Below are 15,266 nucleotides of genomic sequence, written 5' to 3' on the forward strand. Positions count from 1 at the left end.
AAGGTTCCATTCCCCACATGGGTACAATGTGTGAAACCCATTCCTTGTGTCCCCCACATAAATACTTCTGGGGTATGGTTAAAAGTGGCGTAAAACCAAGCTCACTCACTTGCTCATCTGAGGTACACGTTTACACTTTACCTTAAGTTTAAATTCAGATGTAAAATGATTTTTCCCATTTCACCTTTCACTGGCGTGCTTTCCAATTCGTCTTTCTTTCTATCTCACATCAAATGGAAGGTGTATAAATATTATTATATACCACAAGTGTTTTCCTATCTCATCTTTCATTGCAGGTGTGTCCCCCACTTCGGCTGTAAAGGTCGGGTTATCTTCCCTTGTCATTTGTAATTGTAGGAAATTTTCCCATGTAGTTTTAAATTGCAGGTGTGAGCGTCCCTTCACCACTTGTCACTAAACTGTTCATTGCAAGTGGACTTTTTGCCTCACGTTACTATACTGAACAGCAAAAGAAACGCAACTGCCTTTCGCTCAAGGTTTTAAATATTAGAAAAAATGAATGCTAACTTTTATGAAATTTCACTTTTTCGAAACTTGCGTTTCTTTTGCTGTTCAGTATATTTACCTCATAAGTGCAGGTATAGTTTTCCCCATCTCACCTTTCATTGCAGGTGTACTTTCCTGTCTTGCCGTCGTCACAGACACAGTTGTACTTGCAGCCATCCTGCCATTTCTGACCCTCGACGTACACAGTGCCCTTATAGTCGCACCCACCTGCATATAGTTACTTGTATAGTGTTGTCGAAACAATAAACTTCTCCGAAAAGCACGGTTATGCCTTACCTCTCGTGTATTTTGTGAATGACATCATTTTATAAATTATTCCTTATCTATAGTTTTTGCTGGAAAAGGCATAACATGTATGTGGTAGATTACCTAACGTTTATGAATGACAATATAGGATATGTCTTATCTATCGGGGTTTTTTAATGACATCCCGTGACATAGTATGCCTCATTTTCTGAGATTTTTTTGGTGAATGACATCATTTGATTGAATGATATCATATAATAAATCATGTCTTATGTACCGTATATTTTGTGAATGACATAATATACTATCCAAAAAAAGAAACGCACTGCCAGTTTGTATTTTTATTCATCTATAAATCTATTAATTATCTATTGTGTTCAAATAGTCGTCAAAATATGCAGCAAAAGCGTTGATAGCATAGTTTCCACAAATGACACAAATAAAAGAATCGAATTCGAGTGAAAATATTCATTTTGATGTTATTTCTTACAAGGATTAAAAGGACATCGCCAAAACGCAAAATAATCACTTTCCACTAGGAGTTGTGCAGCAAAGAGCATGCACGGTTTGGCAATAAAAATCCAGATTACTTTCTGAAAGTGGCATTCGTTTTGAAGGAGTTTCAAGGTCAAATCACTGCGCTACGTCTAGAGTCTGCGACACGGAACATCGCCAATGAAAGACTGCAGACTGGAGATTACCAGTCTTCTGTTTCCAGGCGTCTCATTGTTAGTCTGAGCAAGATATCACGGCTTGCAGCTCATTGCAGCCAGTCAAGTATAACAAATGACCGTCCCCGTACGGACAGCAGAAGATCGGTACTTCATTTGCGGCCTCGTACTGCCACGGCAACCTTGACTTCGGACGATATCCGGTCAAACTGCACGGAACAAGTTGAAAGAGATTGGTCTGAGAGCCACTAGACATGATGTCGGGCCCGTGTTATGTCGTCACCATCGCGCTCAACGTAACCGTTATCTAAATGTATTCACTGGGTTGTGTAGAATTACCTCCTTCTAAGCTGGTGTAAAACTCATGCACTAAATTTTATGTGTGGACAAGTTATATGCGGTTCTTTTGGGGGATAGTATATCGTGATAGACAGACGATTGCTCCTGGTTGCTACCATAATAATTACTGTAAATATCGAATGGAGCAAACGATGTTTTTGGTTTTTTTTGGGTTTTTTTTGTTGTTGTTGTTTTTTGTTTTTGTTTTTATTTTATTTTATTTTTTTAATTAGAATACACATAATACGACCTAATAGATATGCTGAACCTGATTGTCGTTATCCAGGTCATATTCTGTATATTTTAGTCAAGGAATTGCGGTTACATGAGTCAAAAAATCGGCGGTTCCTTCCAGTTAATTATAACCGCAGGAATCAAAGATATATGTTAAGCTGGGCCAAGGTTTCCACTACAGGTGTTATATTCTTAATATGTCAAATGTATTATACTGGTTAGAATTGATCTTCAGTAACCAATTCTTGTCGTAAGAAGCGACTAACGGGATCAGGTGGTCATGTTCGCTGACTTCGTTGCCACATGCCATCGTATCCCAGTTGTGTACACCGATACTCATGTTGTTGATCACTGGGTTGTTCGGTACCGACTCGACTATTTACAGACCGTTGCCATATAGCTGGGATATAGCTGAGTGTGGCGTAAAACTAAACTCACTCACCGACCATAATATAGAAATTCCCCATACTATTAATCCCATGTATAAAATTGCTATATATCTTGAATGTATAATTAACGATCTTTGGCTATATATGGGAAAGATTTCCTTTGCTACAATATATCGACACATATTTCTTAAACCTACTTCTGGGGGCTGGTGTCATTCCCGGGCCCGGGGTGGGATACTTCCCGTCCGGACCAGGCGTTGGGATCTTCCCGTCAGGCCCGGGGGTGGGGCTGGGGACAGGTGCCTTGCCCGTCACGAAGCCGGGGACGTTGGTAGCGATGGTTGGCTGTGCTCCAGGCTTGGGGGTTGAGTAGCCAGGTTGACCGGGGCTAGGAATACACTGTGGTACTTGGCAGCACCCAGGGTCCCTTGGGTCAGCGATCAGGGTGCAAGTAGAGGGGATGTTCGTGAACTGTGTGCATCTGAATGAGAATTACCCCGTGTCCATACATTACAGATTTAAAGAAACACCTCGGATTGGCGGTTGTACTTATGATGATAAATGCAATGATATTTTATACGTCAGTTAGGTTAAGAGGGTTACTGTTTTAGACAACTCTATGTATCTCAGTTTTTAATATGCCATCTACATCTCACTTCGTTCCTAAAGAAAAATATGTAGTAAAACAAAATATAAATAATAAGTAAACATAATAAAAATAATAATAAAATCCGCATTCTCTCGGAGTAATCGTGCACTAATATCAGACTATATACAGACGGAGCTCTCCTGTTATAATTAAAAACGTTTTTTTAAACGTGAAAAGCATGATTATTTATGCGACAGAATGGTTCGATAATCTTCGTATGGGTTGCATATGGGTAGCCTGGTGGTTAAGGTGTTTGCTCGTCACGCCGAAAACCCGAATTCGATTCCCCAACATGGGTACAGTGCGCTAAGCCCGATAATCTCTGTAGCTCACCTGTCGGAACATCTGTAGAAGCCAGTCTTTCCATTCTCACAGACGCAGACCTTGTCGCAGCTGTCGTAGAATTGCTGGCCCTGAGTGTATGACACGCCCTTATACGTGCATACATCTGGAGGGAAAAGCGACAAAGCGATGAAATATTGTCAATTGTACATGAATTGTTTTCACATTCATTTATGTAATATCGAATTTTGTTTACAATAATTATGATTTTAAAACATCCATTCCTTGTTCCATACATCCCTGGCTCGAGTGTTTCAAAATTGGGGATCGGTTAAAGATCCGGGTTAGAACTGGTCTTCACAAACCCATGCTTGTCGTCAGAGGCGACTAAGGGGATGGGATGGTCAGGTGCGCTGCCTTAATTGACACGTGTCATCTGTTCCCATTTGCGCATGCTGTTGATCACTAGATTGTCTTGTCCAGACTCGATTCAAGGGCTGCTGCTGCCATATAGCTGGAATATTGCTGAGTGCGGCGTAAAACTAACCTCACCCCTAAGAGGTAACTAACGGGATCAGGTGGTCAGTTCGTCGACACATGTCACTATGTTCCATTTGCGTAGATCGATCTCATGATGTTGATTACTATATTGTCTGGTCCAGACTCCATTATCTACAAATCGCCGCCATATAGCTGGAATATTGTTGAATGTGGCGTTAAGAAAACCAACACATGCTTGAAAACACTAACAAACAAACTAACAAACAGACAAAACGAGTCTATATAGTCCAAGAATAGTACCTCTAGGTACAGGCACGGGAGTTCCTGGAACCGGGGTACCAGCCACTGGGGGAGACACCCCAGGGGGGTACGTCTGGCCTGGAGCCAGGGTGACGACAGGTTTAGGGGTACCCGTGTTGGGTGACACGCCTGGGAGGGGTGCGGGTGTCGTAGGCTTCAGACTGAGCGGAGGGAGACAAGACGGCACCTTGCAGCATGCGTCATTGGGGTCGGGCACCAGCATGCAGTAGGCTGGCACGTTGTTGTAGGCAGGGCACCTGGTACAACAAACAGTAGGCGTTTACAATATGTGGCAGGGAAGTTGAAAGGTGATGTAAGCAGGACACCTACTTCCACATACAGTCCCATATGTCCCAACTGACACTATCTTTCTTCTTGCATTTACCTACCTCTCCAGACACTGGTAGCGGCTCTTCTTGGCGTCCACACACTCGCAGTTGAACTCACAACCATCGACCCATTTATCCCCCTGCTTGTGAAGCAGGCCCTTGTAGAAGCATCCCACTGGCAACAAATGCATCATCATCATCATCATCATCATCATCATCATCATCATCATCATCATCATCATCATCACCATCATCATCACCATCATCATCATACACGGACCATTCCCTACCACAGTGTATCAAAATCCCTGCTTGCCGAATTTGATGGCGTAATTTCGAGTTGCGTCCCTTTGGTGTATCATGATCCTGTGGTCGAAAGTTCCATTCCCATATTTCCATATTCGATCTGATTCTAGGATGTAAGAATTGCCCACGTGACAAAAGCCACATGACTTCATCGCGTCAGGCTCTCAATGTCACGTACATATTCAGCTGATGACTTCTTGACTTTATGGTTCTGAGGAGGCACTAGAATCTAGCCAAGGGTAAGTTATTTAAACAGTGATGTTAGGTATTCAAAGCTCAAACATCTTTGTGATTTCTGATTATTAATCATTATGTGTTTAATAAATGTCATTTATATCTCAGAATATTACACATCACTAATTACATCTGAAAAAATACACATCAGGGCCCCGGCTTCACAAAGCGATGCTAGCACTATGACGATCCTACGACCTGTATACCTGCAGTAACTTAAGGTCGCTTTCTTGTACAAAGCCGAAGTTGTTGATCGAAGAGCCTTTTAACAAAAGAGTGACCGTTCCAACTGAGACTTTCATATTCATAGTATTAATGATGTTTTTAACAAACACGTCGAATATGTCGTAACGTCGTCTTTCACAGAAATAAAGACATTGTACATCCATAAAATTGTCATCATTCTAGTTGTAGTCGTCAGTGCTTGTGTATGCAGAATTCCCTATATATGTGTCGCATTTATGCCACGTAAGGTTATCGTTCTATGACTTGCTTTACATCTGGTCGGTGGCCTAGTGGTTAAAGCGGTCGCTAGTCATGCTGAAGACCCGGATTCAAAGTGTGAACCCTATTTCTGGTGTTCCCTGCTGATATTGCTGGAATATTGCTAAAAGGGGTGCAAAATCCAACTCACTCGCTCACTCACACGCACACACACACACACAGAATACTTACTTGTTGCGTTGTCTGTGGGGTTCAAATTTGGGTTCACGCCGTTGCCAGTGAGTATCCCTGGGATAGCTGTGGGTACAGGGTATGGATTGGGGGTGGGGTTAAGTCCAGGGTTGGGGTTGGGAGACATGCCAGGGCCGAGTGATGGCGACACTCCTGGAATAGGTGAAGGTGTTGAGACTCCAGGTAGAGGGCTGGGAGTGTTCGGTTGTGGCGCTGGGGTGGACTGCACGACAGGGGCACAGAAGGGCACCTTGCAGCAGCTGTCCCGGGGGTCAGTCTGCAGGATGCACGTGGCAGGGATGTTGTCATACTTCAGACACCTGGTGAAGAACAATGAACATGATAGGAATATTAGTGGTGGGGTAGCCTAGTGGTTAAAGCGTTCGCTCGTCACGACGAAGACCCAGGTTCGATTCTGCACATGGGTACAATGTGTAAAGTCCATTTCTGGTGTACCCGCAGTGATATTGCAGGAATACTGATAAAAGCGGCGTAAAACCAATCTCACTAAGTAAGTCACCATAGGAAACGGGAGTCCTATAAACGGGAAAACTATTTACCTTGACATATTGTCTTTTTTGTTTCTTATTTCACATGCACTTAAAACTCTTCCAGCTAAATGACTCGCCGACAAATATCGAAACATGCCCAGACTATGCATGATTCACTCCACTGAGCGGTAAACAAACAGGTAAGGGTGAGTGGTGTTAAGGGAAACACCATGTGTCCGGTTACTACAAGTGTAATGACACAAAGGTGTGACGGCACATACCTGTGATTACCCTATTTCTAGTAGGAATCCAATAGTTCCACGCATTCCTACCTAACAGTACACCCGTAGTTTCTAGACTTGGCTAGCAGCTACACCTGTAGTTGCCAGGCTTTCTATGTCATCACCTACCTCTGATTACACCCTTCGTAACTAGACACATGTGATTAAATGTGTTTCCCATGACGTCACCTACCTGTGATTTCACATTTACTGGCCCATATTGGCGTTCTAAGGCGCTTTCAGTGATGTCACCTACTTCACATTACACATAAAGTAGCAATACATGTATTTATATGTATTTCCTGTGACGTCACCTACCTGTGATTACAGATATAGTAGCTAGACACATGTAATTAAAGGTATTTCCTATGATGTCACCCACCTGTGGTTACACCTGTAGTAGCCAGATTTGGCGTCCTCGCAGCTACACTTGAGGTCACAACCGTCATTCCACGAGTCGCCTTGTTGGAAGGGCACGCCGTTGTATATACACACAGCTAGAATAAACAGTCACAGTTGTAATTTTGGAATCAGTAAAACGTGAGCGCCATTGTGTGGTCATTAGCAAAGTAAAACCAACAGAGTTCTGTGCAAACGACAGCAAGAGATTTATGTTATCTAATTCAGCAATTCAAATATGCATATGGTATTTTTAAACCATGATAGGAGGTCGTATAACAAAGTCTTTTTTTTCGATTGGCAGTTTACTTAGAAAACTGTATATTGTTATGAAAAAACTTTAATTTTTGAATAACTCGTATTTTCTTGAGCAGGATACGGTCACCCCTTGGCGAATATTTTGAATCATATTTTAATCAAATGTTCATTTTCAGTGATCCGTTCATATATTTCACCACTATTTTGATTTTAACGCTTATATTGTGTTTCGGGAGATAATCGGGAGCGATTAGTCTTGTTTGACGTTTTTCCCCCTTAATTAATTTCGACAGTGAATGAAATAAGCGACCATGTCTTTGGAATGGACAAGGCATCAAAGGTCTCAGGGTCGTAATACTCACCGCTGGGTGTGGGAGCCTGAGGGGTTGGGGTGCCGCCAGAAAGAGGGGTGGGTGAATGTCCCGGCAGATATGTGGGAGGGAAGAGCGTGGCGGTTGGTCTGAAGTCGCAGTACGGCTTCTGGCAGCAGGGGTTGAGGTAGTCCTGGACCATCTGGCACTGAGGAGGGAGGCTGGGGTAACGCTGACATCTGGGGGGACACATTGAATGCAGGTGAGATAAGTTGATGAGGTGATGATATTTAAACTACATAGCGACGTGCCTGCATGTTTGAACGACTGCAAGTATAAGCCCGTATTAGTCCTGTTCTAGACCAAACTAGACTACACTGCTGCAGTGAATGTCCACTCAAACGCGTATACAGTGAAACCTCAATAGTTAAGCTATCGTTGGTGTGGAACCCTAACATTCCGGACAATCCTTTTGGATTGTATATATGGAGGTCAAACTGTTAATTTTTCGAACAGATATTCCGATTTGCGAAATCAGCAGTTGGAAGAATAGGGAGTATCAACATGTGTGTGCTTTGTATGCCCTGTTGTTGGTCTCAGTTTAAGGTTTCGTGATTTCTTTGTTTGTTATGTAAGGCCGCTCTCAGCAATATTCCAGCTATATGGCTGCAGAACGTAAATGATGGAGTCTGGACCTGACAATCCACACTGATCAACAGCATGAGCATCGATATAAGCCATTGGGATCCGATGACATGCGTCAACCAAGTCTGCGAGTCTGACCACGTGATCAAGTTAGTCGCCTCTAACGACAAGCATGGGTTACCGAAGATCAATTCTAACCCGGATCTTCACGCTTCTCAGTTTAAACACACCCAATGTTAAGAAGAAAAACTATGCCTGAAAACATTGGATTGAGTCTTTACTAACATATATGGATACGCATTATTGCACTGAGGCAAAATAAGATCTTACTTTTCTGTGCATTTGTAAGCTCCTGTCGCGCTGTTGAGGCACACGCAGTCAAACTCACAGCCATCTTGCCATCTCTGTCCTTGAGTGTATGTCTTTCCCTTGTATACACACACATCTGGGGGGAGAAACAACAGGGCTACAAACGTGGACACACCAACTGACTTATCGGTCATCTCCCGCTACCTGACAGTCCCATAAGGCCGACGTCTGCTCATCTAGTTCGTTCACTTGTCTGGTTCCCAGGACGTTGGTCTATCCGTTTCCGGCATGTGTTGTACTGTGAGGGCGGAGGGGGCATAGTCTACTAGTTAAAACGTTATCGATTCACCCCAAAATCAAGATTCAGTTCCCCCTGATATATCAGGAATATTTTAAACAAAACGGCGCAGAATCTTATATACTCCTTTATAATTTTGAAAACTCACTTTTTAAGTCTGGTGCTTGAGTAACGTCTGGGTCTGGTGTAGAGTAAGGCCCCGGGCTTCCAGTATAGCCTGGGTATGGGGTGATTACAGGGCCTGGGGTGGGGCTGCCGTACAGGTGAGGGCCTGGGGTTGGCATTGGGGTGGCTTTTCCCCCAGACACGGAACCAGGCGGCAGAGTTGGAATGAGGCCGTAGCCAGTGGCGTTGGTTTGCGTTGCATCGAAGTGGCACTTGGGCAGTTTACAGCAGAAGGGGTCCTGTGGGTCAGCGGTCAAGGTGCACTGGGGTGGGAGGTTGTTGTAGGACGGGCACCTGCGGATGAGCGCATTGAGTTAGGGTGGGCAAAATTAACAGAATATATATCGCACCACCAACAACAGCAACATAGACGACGCCGAAGCCGACGACGATGGCGAAGCTTTTTGGCTATCTTGTTGTTTAACAACTCCGCAATATTCTAGCTGTATGGTGACGGTCTGTAAAAGATCGATCAGACAATCTAGTGATCAAACGCATGCGTATCGATCTAGCCATTTAAGATACGATGGCATGTGTCAACAAAGTCATCGAACCCGGCCACCCGATCCCGTTAGTTACCTTTTACCACAAGCTTGGGTTACTGAAGATCAGTTCTAACCCATATCGTCAATAGTTAGAATGGAATGGAGCGGAGCACAATCAAAGTCTGGACAATACAATCAAGTGATCAACATCATGCGCATCAATCTACGCAGCTGGGGTCACTGTGACGATGATATGTGTCAACCATGTCAGCGAGCCTGACCACCCGATCCCGTTAGTTGCCCCTTACGACAGGCATGGGTTGCTGAAGACCATTTCTAAACTGGATCTTCACGAGTCGAAGACGACAATAACAATAACAATACAATGATGATAACAATAATGTGCATATATAAGTCGTCAGCAAGTCGTCCATCATCAGCCCATGCTTCCTTGGGATCGTAAAACCCAGGCTGCGTGAGGCGCTAGGCGATGAACACTCAGATTCATTGGGTAATATAAATGAAAATAATCATTCGAACAACTTTAGAGTCACATGCATTCTCGTCTCCCTGGCTAGAATACAACCCCAATTGCCAGTCTGGCGTTTTTAAAGGTTTTGTCTCGAAGATCAGTATATATCTGCTACCTGTTGTTGCATCTGTAGACGCCGGTTGCTCCGTTCTCACACTCGCACTTGTAGTCACAGCCGTCGAACCAAGATTGTCCCTGTGTGTACGATTTGCCCTTGTACACACACACGTCTGAAATAGGTGACAGGAAAATTACTAAGTCTTACAATGACATACCGTGTTGTTAACGCCTTGTTTGAACAGTTTTGTTACAGAACAGTTTCGTTTCATGTTTACTGTCCAGAACAACACGTACAGCTTTAAGGTTGAGTGTTGCAATACTCACTCACCTGTGTTATGACAAAATCGGGTGTTGCTTAACTCTCTATTCGATAAAATATACACATAGCATTGATTAGGCAACAACCGAATCCAACGTAATCTTTTACATGTTGGTCCAAACAGGCGATCAGACCGTATCATACTCGAGCGCAGATGTAAATCACATGTGTCACGCAGTATCTCAAAGGAAATGGGTCGCACTGGTTTAAAAGACGGTAGTACTGAAATAACCTTTCTGACATGGTGTTTCAGAAAAAAACCCACAAGATGGCAATGCATGCTTCATGCATTACTAGCATGACTGACGCAGGTATGTCATGCATAAGGAAGTTAATGACGCTGTGGCACGACTGCGATCGCCAATAGTTTCTGTATATAACTAAGTCCTTAAGTCTCCCAGGTTCTGTGCATAAGGGTTCAAGCTGCAAAGGATCACTCCCCTTGTTACGACGTCTCCATTCGCAACAATAGGAGTCGGTAATGTGTAGATGATAGCGACATTCAGCCATGTCCTCAAGTTACGGGTTTCTCGGAGCATACACCAGAAGTTCCTGCCTCTGGGTATCTATCTCTGAGGAAGGGCTTTCGAATTCTCCCTCAATAAACAGCCTACGTATTGATGGAGAGCTGCACTCAAACTTATTCCGTTCGGATCATGGGACTGCATCTTGTCATCCTGATTAGGACTTGGTCATCATGCCCTAGGGTATTTGTCTTCCTTGGTCATCCACGTCTCCGAAGATCCTTTACTTCACAGGTCTACCAATAACATTCTGGTTAATATCTCCTTTGGTCATCCACATCTTAGAAGATCCTTTACTTCACAGGTCTCCTACTAACCTTCTGGTTAATGTCTTCCTTGGTCATCCACGTCTCCGAAGATCCTTTACTTCACAGGTCTCCTACTAACCTTCTGGTTAATGTCTTCCTTGGTCATCCACGTCTCCGAAGATCCTTTACTTCACAGGTCTACCAATAACATTCTGGTTAATATCTCCTTTGGTCATCCACATCTTAGAAGATCCTTTACTTCACAGGTCTCCTAACCTTCTGGTTAATGTCTTCCTTGGTCATCCACGTCTCCAAAGATCCTTTACTTCACAGGTCTCCTACTAACCTTCTGGTTAATGTCTTCCTTGGTCATCCACGTCTCCGAAGATCCTTTACTTCACAGGTCTACCAATAACATTCTGGTTAATATCTCCTTTGGTCACCCACATCTTAGAAGATCCTTTACTTCACAGGTCTCCTAATAACGTTCTGGTTAATGTCTTCCTTGGTAACCTTGGCCCCTTGCATGTGGTTCCTAATCGACCTCAATGTTCTCGAGCAGTCATCCCTTATTTGCAGAACAACGCCATTGAAATAGCACCTGCCCCGAAAGGAGTCCTGACAAAACCCCCATCTTGGGAATATCTCGGAAGCCGAGTTCGAGCTGGAGATCCTCCTTTACCAGAAGTGTAGAGATTGGCGGAGACTCTCCTTGAGGGATGTCAGAGGATTCCGATGACTCTATTGCCAGTATGAGGGGGAGACTGACAAATGTTATCAATACGAGGGGTAGGTACTCCAGACAGCGATATGGTCGCTGGTGGTTCATACAAACAGCCATTATTTGAAAATTGAGTGTCGAGTGCTGACTATCAGAATAAGTGGCGGACATTACCGATGTTTTGCAAATGCAAATCAATGGAAGGGAGAAAACTTTAAATCTGTTTTTCTTGTTTGCAAAATCTAGTGATGGCTACAAAAATATTTGTACCCCGCTTCAAACAATTCAAAATTAGCACTGAGGTGTTCGGTAACATAAGTAAGTTGTTTACTGGTCCCTCGGGGTCCATTGACTGAGGTACCCTCGATGTTTGTGTATGTTCCCTGAGCCAAACATCGAGGGTACATCAAGTGATGTTTCCCTCGTGACGAGTGAACAACCTATATTGTGATAAAAATGCGAAGGTGCTTGGGCAATGCCCATGTGTAATATACATTGACAGATCCTACTTCAACCTTATTTCGCTCACACCATGCAGGTTCGACAATGAAAATACATGGATTATAACAACTTGACCAGGATTTTGAGGTCTGGCTCGGGCAAACCAATTGCAAGGATAAATATGGGATTCGAACAGACAGATCTAATTCTTTGAATATTTTTAGTAAAATGTATGTTCAATAGTGTCAATTTAGAAATTCGCAGAGTAAAAAATAACAACTGTCCTGGGACAAGATACAGTAAACAAGCGACAACAATGATTACTGCAAATAATAAACAGAGTAAGAGAATATTATTATCATTATTACTAAGTTATTATCAGCCATAAAGGCAAGGATTTCCTTTAAGTTCAGAGCTTTGTGAGATATTTTCTCCTTATTCTACCAATAATGTTCAGTGTAGAATCGGAAAAAGTGAAAAAGAGAAATTGCAAACCAATATTTTGGTGCGTTCCTAATCTTATCCTACCTCTAGGCGTGGGAGTGACGCCTGGTCCGAGGTTTGGTGTGACTCCAGGTGATGGGCTGAGGCCTGGTAGAGGGGCCAAGGTCGTCCCTGGGAGTGGGGAATGTCCTGGGAGGGGTGTCTGTCCAGGAGGGGTAGGCTGCGGGGTAACGGGTCCCTGGCTACACTCGGGTACCTCACAGCAGGGGTTGGCGGGATCCTTAACGAGGGTGCAGTAGGGAGGGAGGTTAACAAACTGCGGACACCTGAAATCAGTCATCACCAGTGACCAGTTTCTCATCTCAAACCTGATCTGAACAAGTGAAAATATTAATAAACAAAACTTAAAAACTGAAAAAATGCTTTACACTGATGTAATTTATTTTTTATTAAAAAGAGATTTTTTTAGATCATTTACACTTTTGTATGATTCAGATCGAATCGGTTAAATAAAGCAACCAAACCATTCATGAAATAAGATACAGCTGACCTTGTGCATACGAGTAAGAGTAGAGTACTGCCCTTACTTACCAGATCACGGTGAAGGGCAAAACTGAGATGAGAAAACCGTTTTCATTGTTTCGGTATGGAAATTAGGGGCGACTCTTTCTCCCTTTGTTTTAAGACTACTTACAGTTCTGTACATTCGTATTTCCCAGACAGAGCATCTACACATTGACAGTTGTAGTCACAGCCGTCCTTCCATGTCTGACCTTGGTTGTACTGGTTACCCTTGTACTCGCAGTGTCCTAGCAACAGGGGAGATCATTCTAAACTGCGCGATGTTTACAAGATGTTCGTTCATATAAAAATCGAAGACGGGACGAAGCTTAATTTCAGGACAAATTCAGTATATTTACGAAAATGTACGAGAAATTTAAAATGTCGACGCTTGCATAATTGTTATAATAATTGTGTATTATAATTAATCTCTAACGGAAGTCAGACTGATTGCTATACAGAAGTTATGGATCTATATAACTTGTTCCTCTTTATCACACCAATTTCTAAAAATCCAAAAATTTAATACAAAGAAACTATCATTTCACTTACTGATGGTCACTGGTGTGGGGATGAGTCCTCCAGGCCCGGGGGTTGGTGGAGGGACGTTGATTTGACCCACTATTTTGCCTGGGACAGCGGTCGGGATTGGGTAAGGTGTTGGGTTGACCCCAGGAATGGGACCAGGTGTCTGTCCTGGTAGGGGTGACACGCCTGGCCCCGGGGTAGGGGTACCGACTGGGGCTGGTGTACCCGGCTGAACTGTGCAGACAGGGGTTAAACAGCACGAGTCCTTGGGGTCGGTCACTAGTGTGCAGGATCCAGGGAGGTTGTCGTATTTAGGACATCTGGAGAGTTCAAGATTTCCAACATTATTTATATTTTTTGGTTTGGTAACATATTCGTTTTGGTTTCACATGTCTGCGGCCTAGTTGGCCCTGAATCTGACCGGAGAGTGGACTGACTGATTATTGTTTAAAACCGCACTCAGCTCATATTCCATCTTTAAGGCGGCGGTCTATAAATAGTCTGGACCAGACGATCCATTTGCAAGACCTTCATAGTCCGTACTCTTTACTTTACATTTGGCTTATAACTTTGAATGTAATTTTAGTATTGGAATATCCTCGTAACTCTCCATTCCTTAAAAGTGTAGTGGAGTGCAGTGAAGTGTCTATAGGCATATTTCCACATGTTGTCAATCAGAACTCTTTTCAAACGCTTACCTATCAGAACAGGTGTAGATACCCTTGGCAGCGTTGTCACAGCGACATCTGAAATCACAACCATCCGTCCAGACTTGACCCTGGACATACTGGACGCTCTTGTAGTCACATGTACCTGAATAAAGGGAGATTACTCGTTGTGTTAGTAAAATATGCCCTGCTCGTCATGTCTGCAAATTTTATGCAAGGTTCAGTGTAATTTCGATTCTTAACCAGCACAATTCATATATTGTTTTGTGCGAGTATAAATTATTATTTTAATTAACCATTTTCGATACGGATATAAAAGCAACAAGAATATGTTTAAATTGATACTTAAGATATGTTTAAACTTCCTAGAAAAGAACTTGTTAAAAGAGTGTATAAATACAATGTTTCAGTGAACAGGTGCATTTACCATATGGTGCCAAATAATTTCATTTCAAGTTGCCTTTCTCTATACAAACAAAAAATAAACTGTGAAAATTTATTTGTTTATCCTGATATTGTGTACTGCGGTTCCGTCAAATCTTTAAGCATAAGGTGGATTTTCTTAATGTTTAACTGGAGTTTTAATGAATTTTCCATGTTTTCAGAGCCAAACGAAGTTTCACCAATTATATATTCAAGACACATCCACTCATGATATTACACCAGTTAAGATAAACATTTAACGATGAATCCATATAATAAGATATTTTCAGTATACCACTAAAGAAAACTGTAGCTTCTGTTTTATTTAAAAGTGGGACTCTAAGAATGTTTATGTGAGTGAATACGATCTTTGAATTGAAAAATACGTGATTAAACTGTTTTATCTTAACCAGCATTAGTATCAGTTGGTTGGCTATTTTTGCGGAATCAATGGTAACCAATACAAATTTTT

General features: G+C 42.7%; 1 protein-coding gene across 1 annotated transcript in view; it reads right to left on the minus strand.

Moving 5' to 3' along the window:
- The window catches only part of LOC137258877 (mucin-2-like), a 59,196-nt gene extending 46,248 nt beyond the window's left edge, over window positions 1-12,948 (minus strand). Inside the window, exons 1-12 of the mRNA XM_067796572.1 lie at window positions 12,699-12,948; window positions 9,973-10,087; window positions 8,824-9,134; window positions 8,399-8,513; window positions 7,475-7,662; window positions 6,838-6,952; window positions 5,684-6,003; window positions 4,529-4,643; window positions 4,140-4,396; window positions 3,390-3,504; window positions 2,605-2,888; window positions 621-735 (exon numbers count right to left, since the gene is read on the minus strand). Of these exons, the coding sequence (XP_067652673.1) occupies window positions 621-735; window positions 2,605-2,888; window positions 3,390-3,504; window positions 4,140-4,396; window positions 4,529-4,643; window positions 5,684-6,003; window positions 6,838-6,952; window positions 7,475-7,662; window positions 8,399-8,513; window positions 8,824-8,959 (1,760 nt within the window). The 5' untranslated portion in view covers window positions 8,960-9,134; window positions 9,973-10,087; window positions 12,699-12,948. The remainder of the gene's footprint in view (window positions 1-620; window positions 736-2,604; window positions 2,889-3,389; window positions 3,505-4,139; window positions 4,397-4,528; window positions 4,644-5,683; window positions 6,004-6,837; window positions 6,953-7,474; window positions 7,663-8,398; window positions 8,514-8,823; window positions 9,135-9,972; window positions 10,088-12,698) is intronic.
- Window positions 12,949-15,266: the final 2,318 nt, after the last annotated feature.

This window comes from Haliotis asinina, chromosome 12 (assembly GCF_037392515.1).
Source record: "Haliotis asinina isolate JCU_RB_2024 chromosome 12, JCU_Hal_asi_v2, whole genome shotgun sequence".
Classification (NCBI taxonomy): domain Eukaryota; kingdom Metazoa; phylum Mollusca; class Gastropoda; order Lepetellida; family Haliotidae; genus Haliotis; species Haliotis asinina.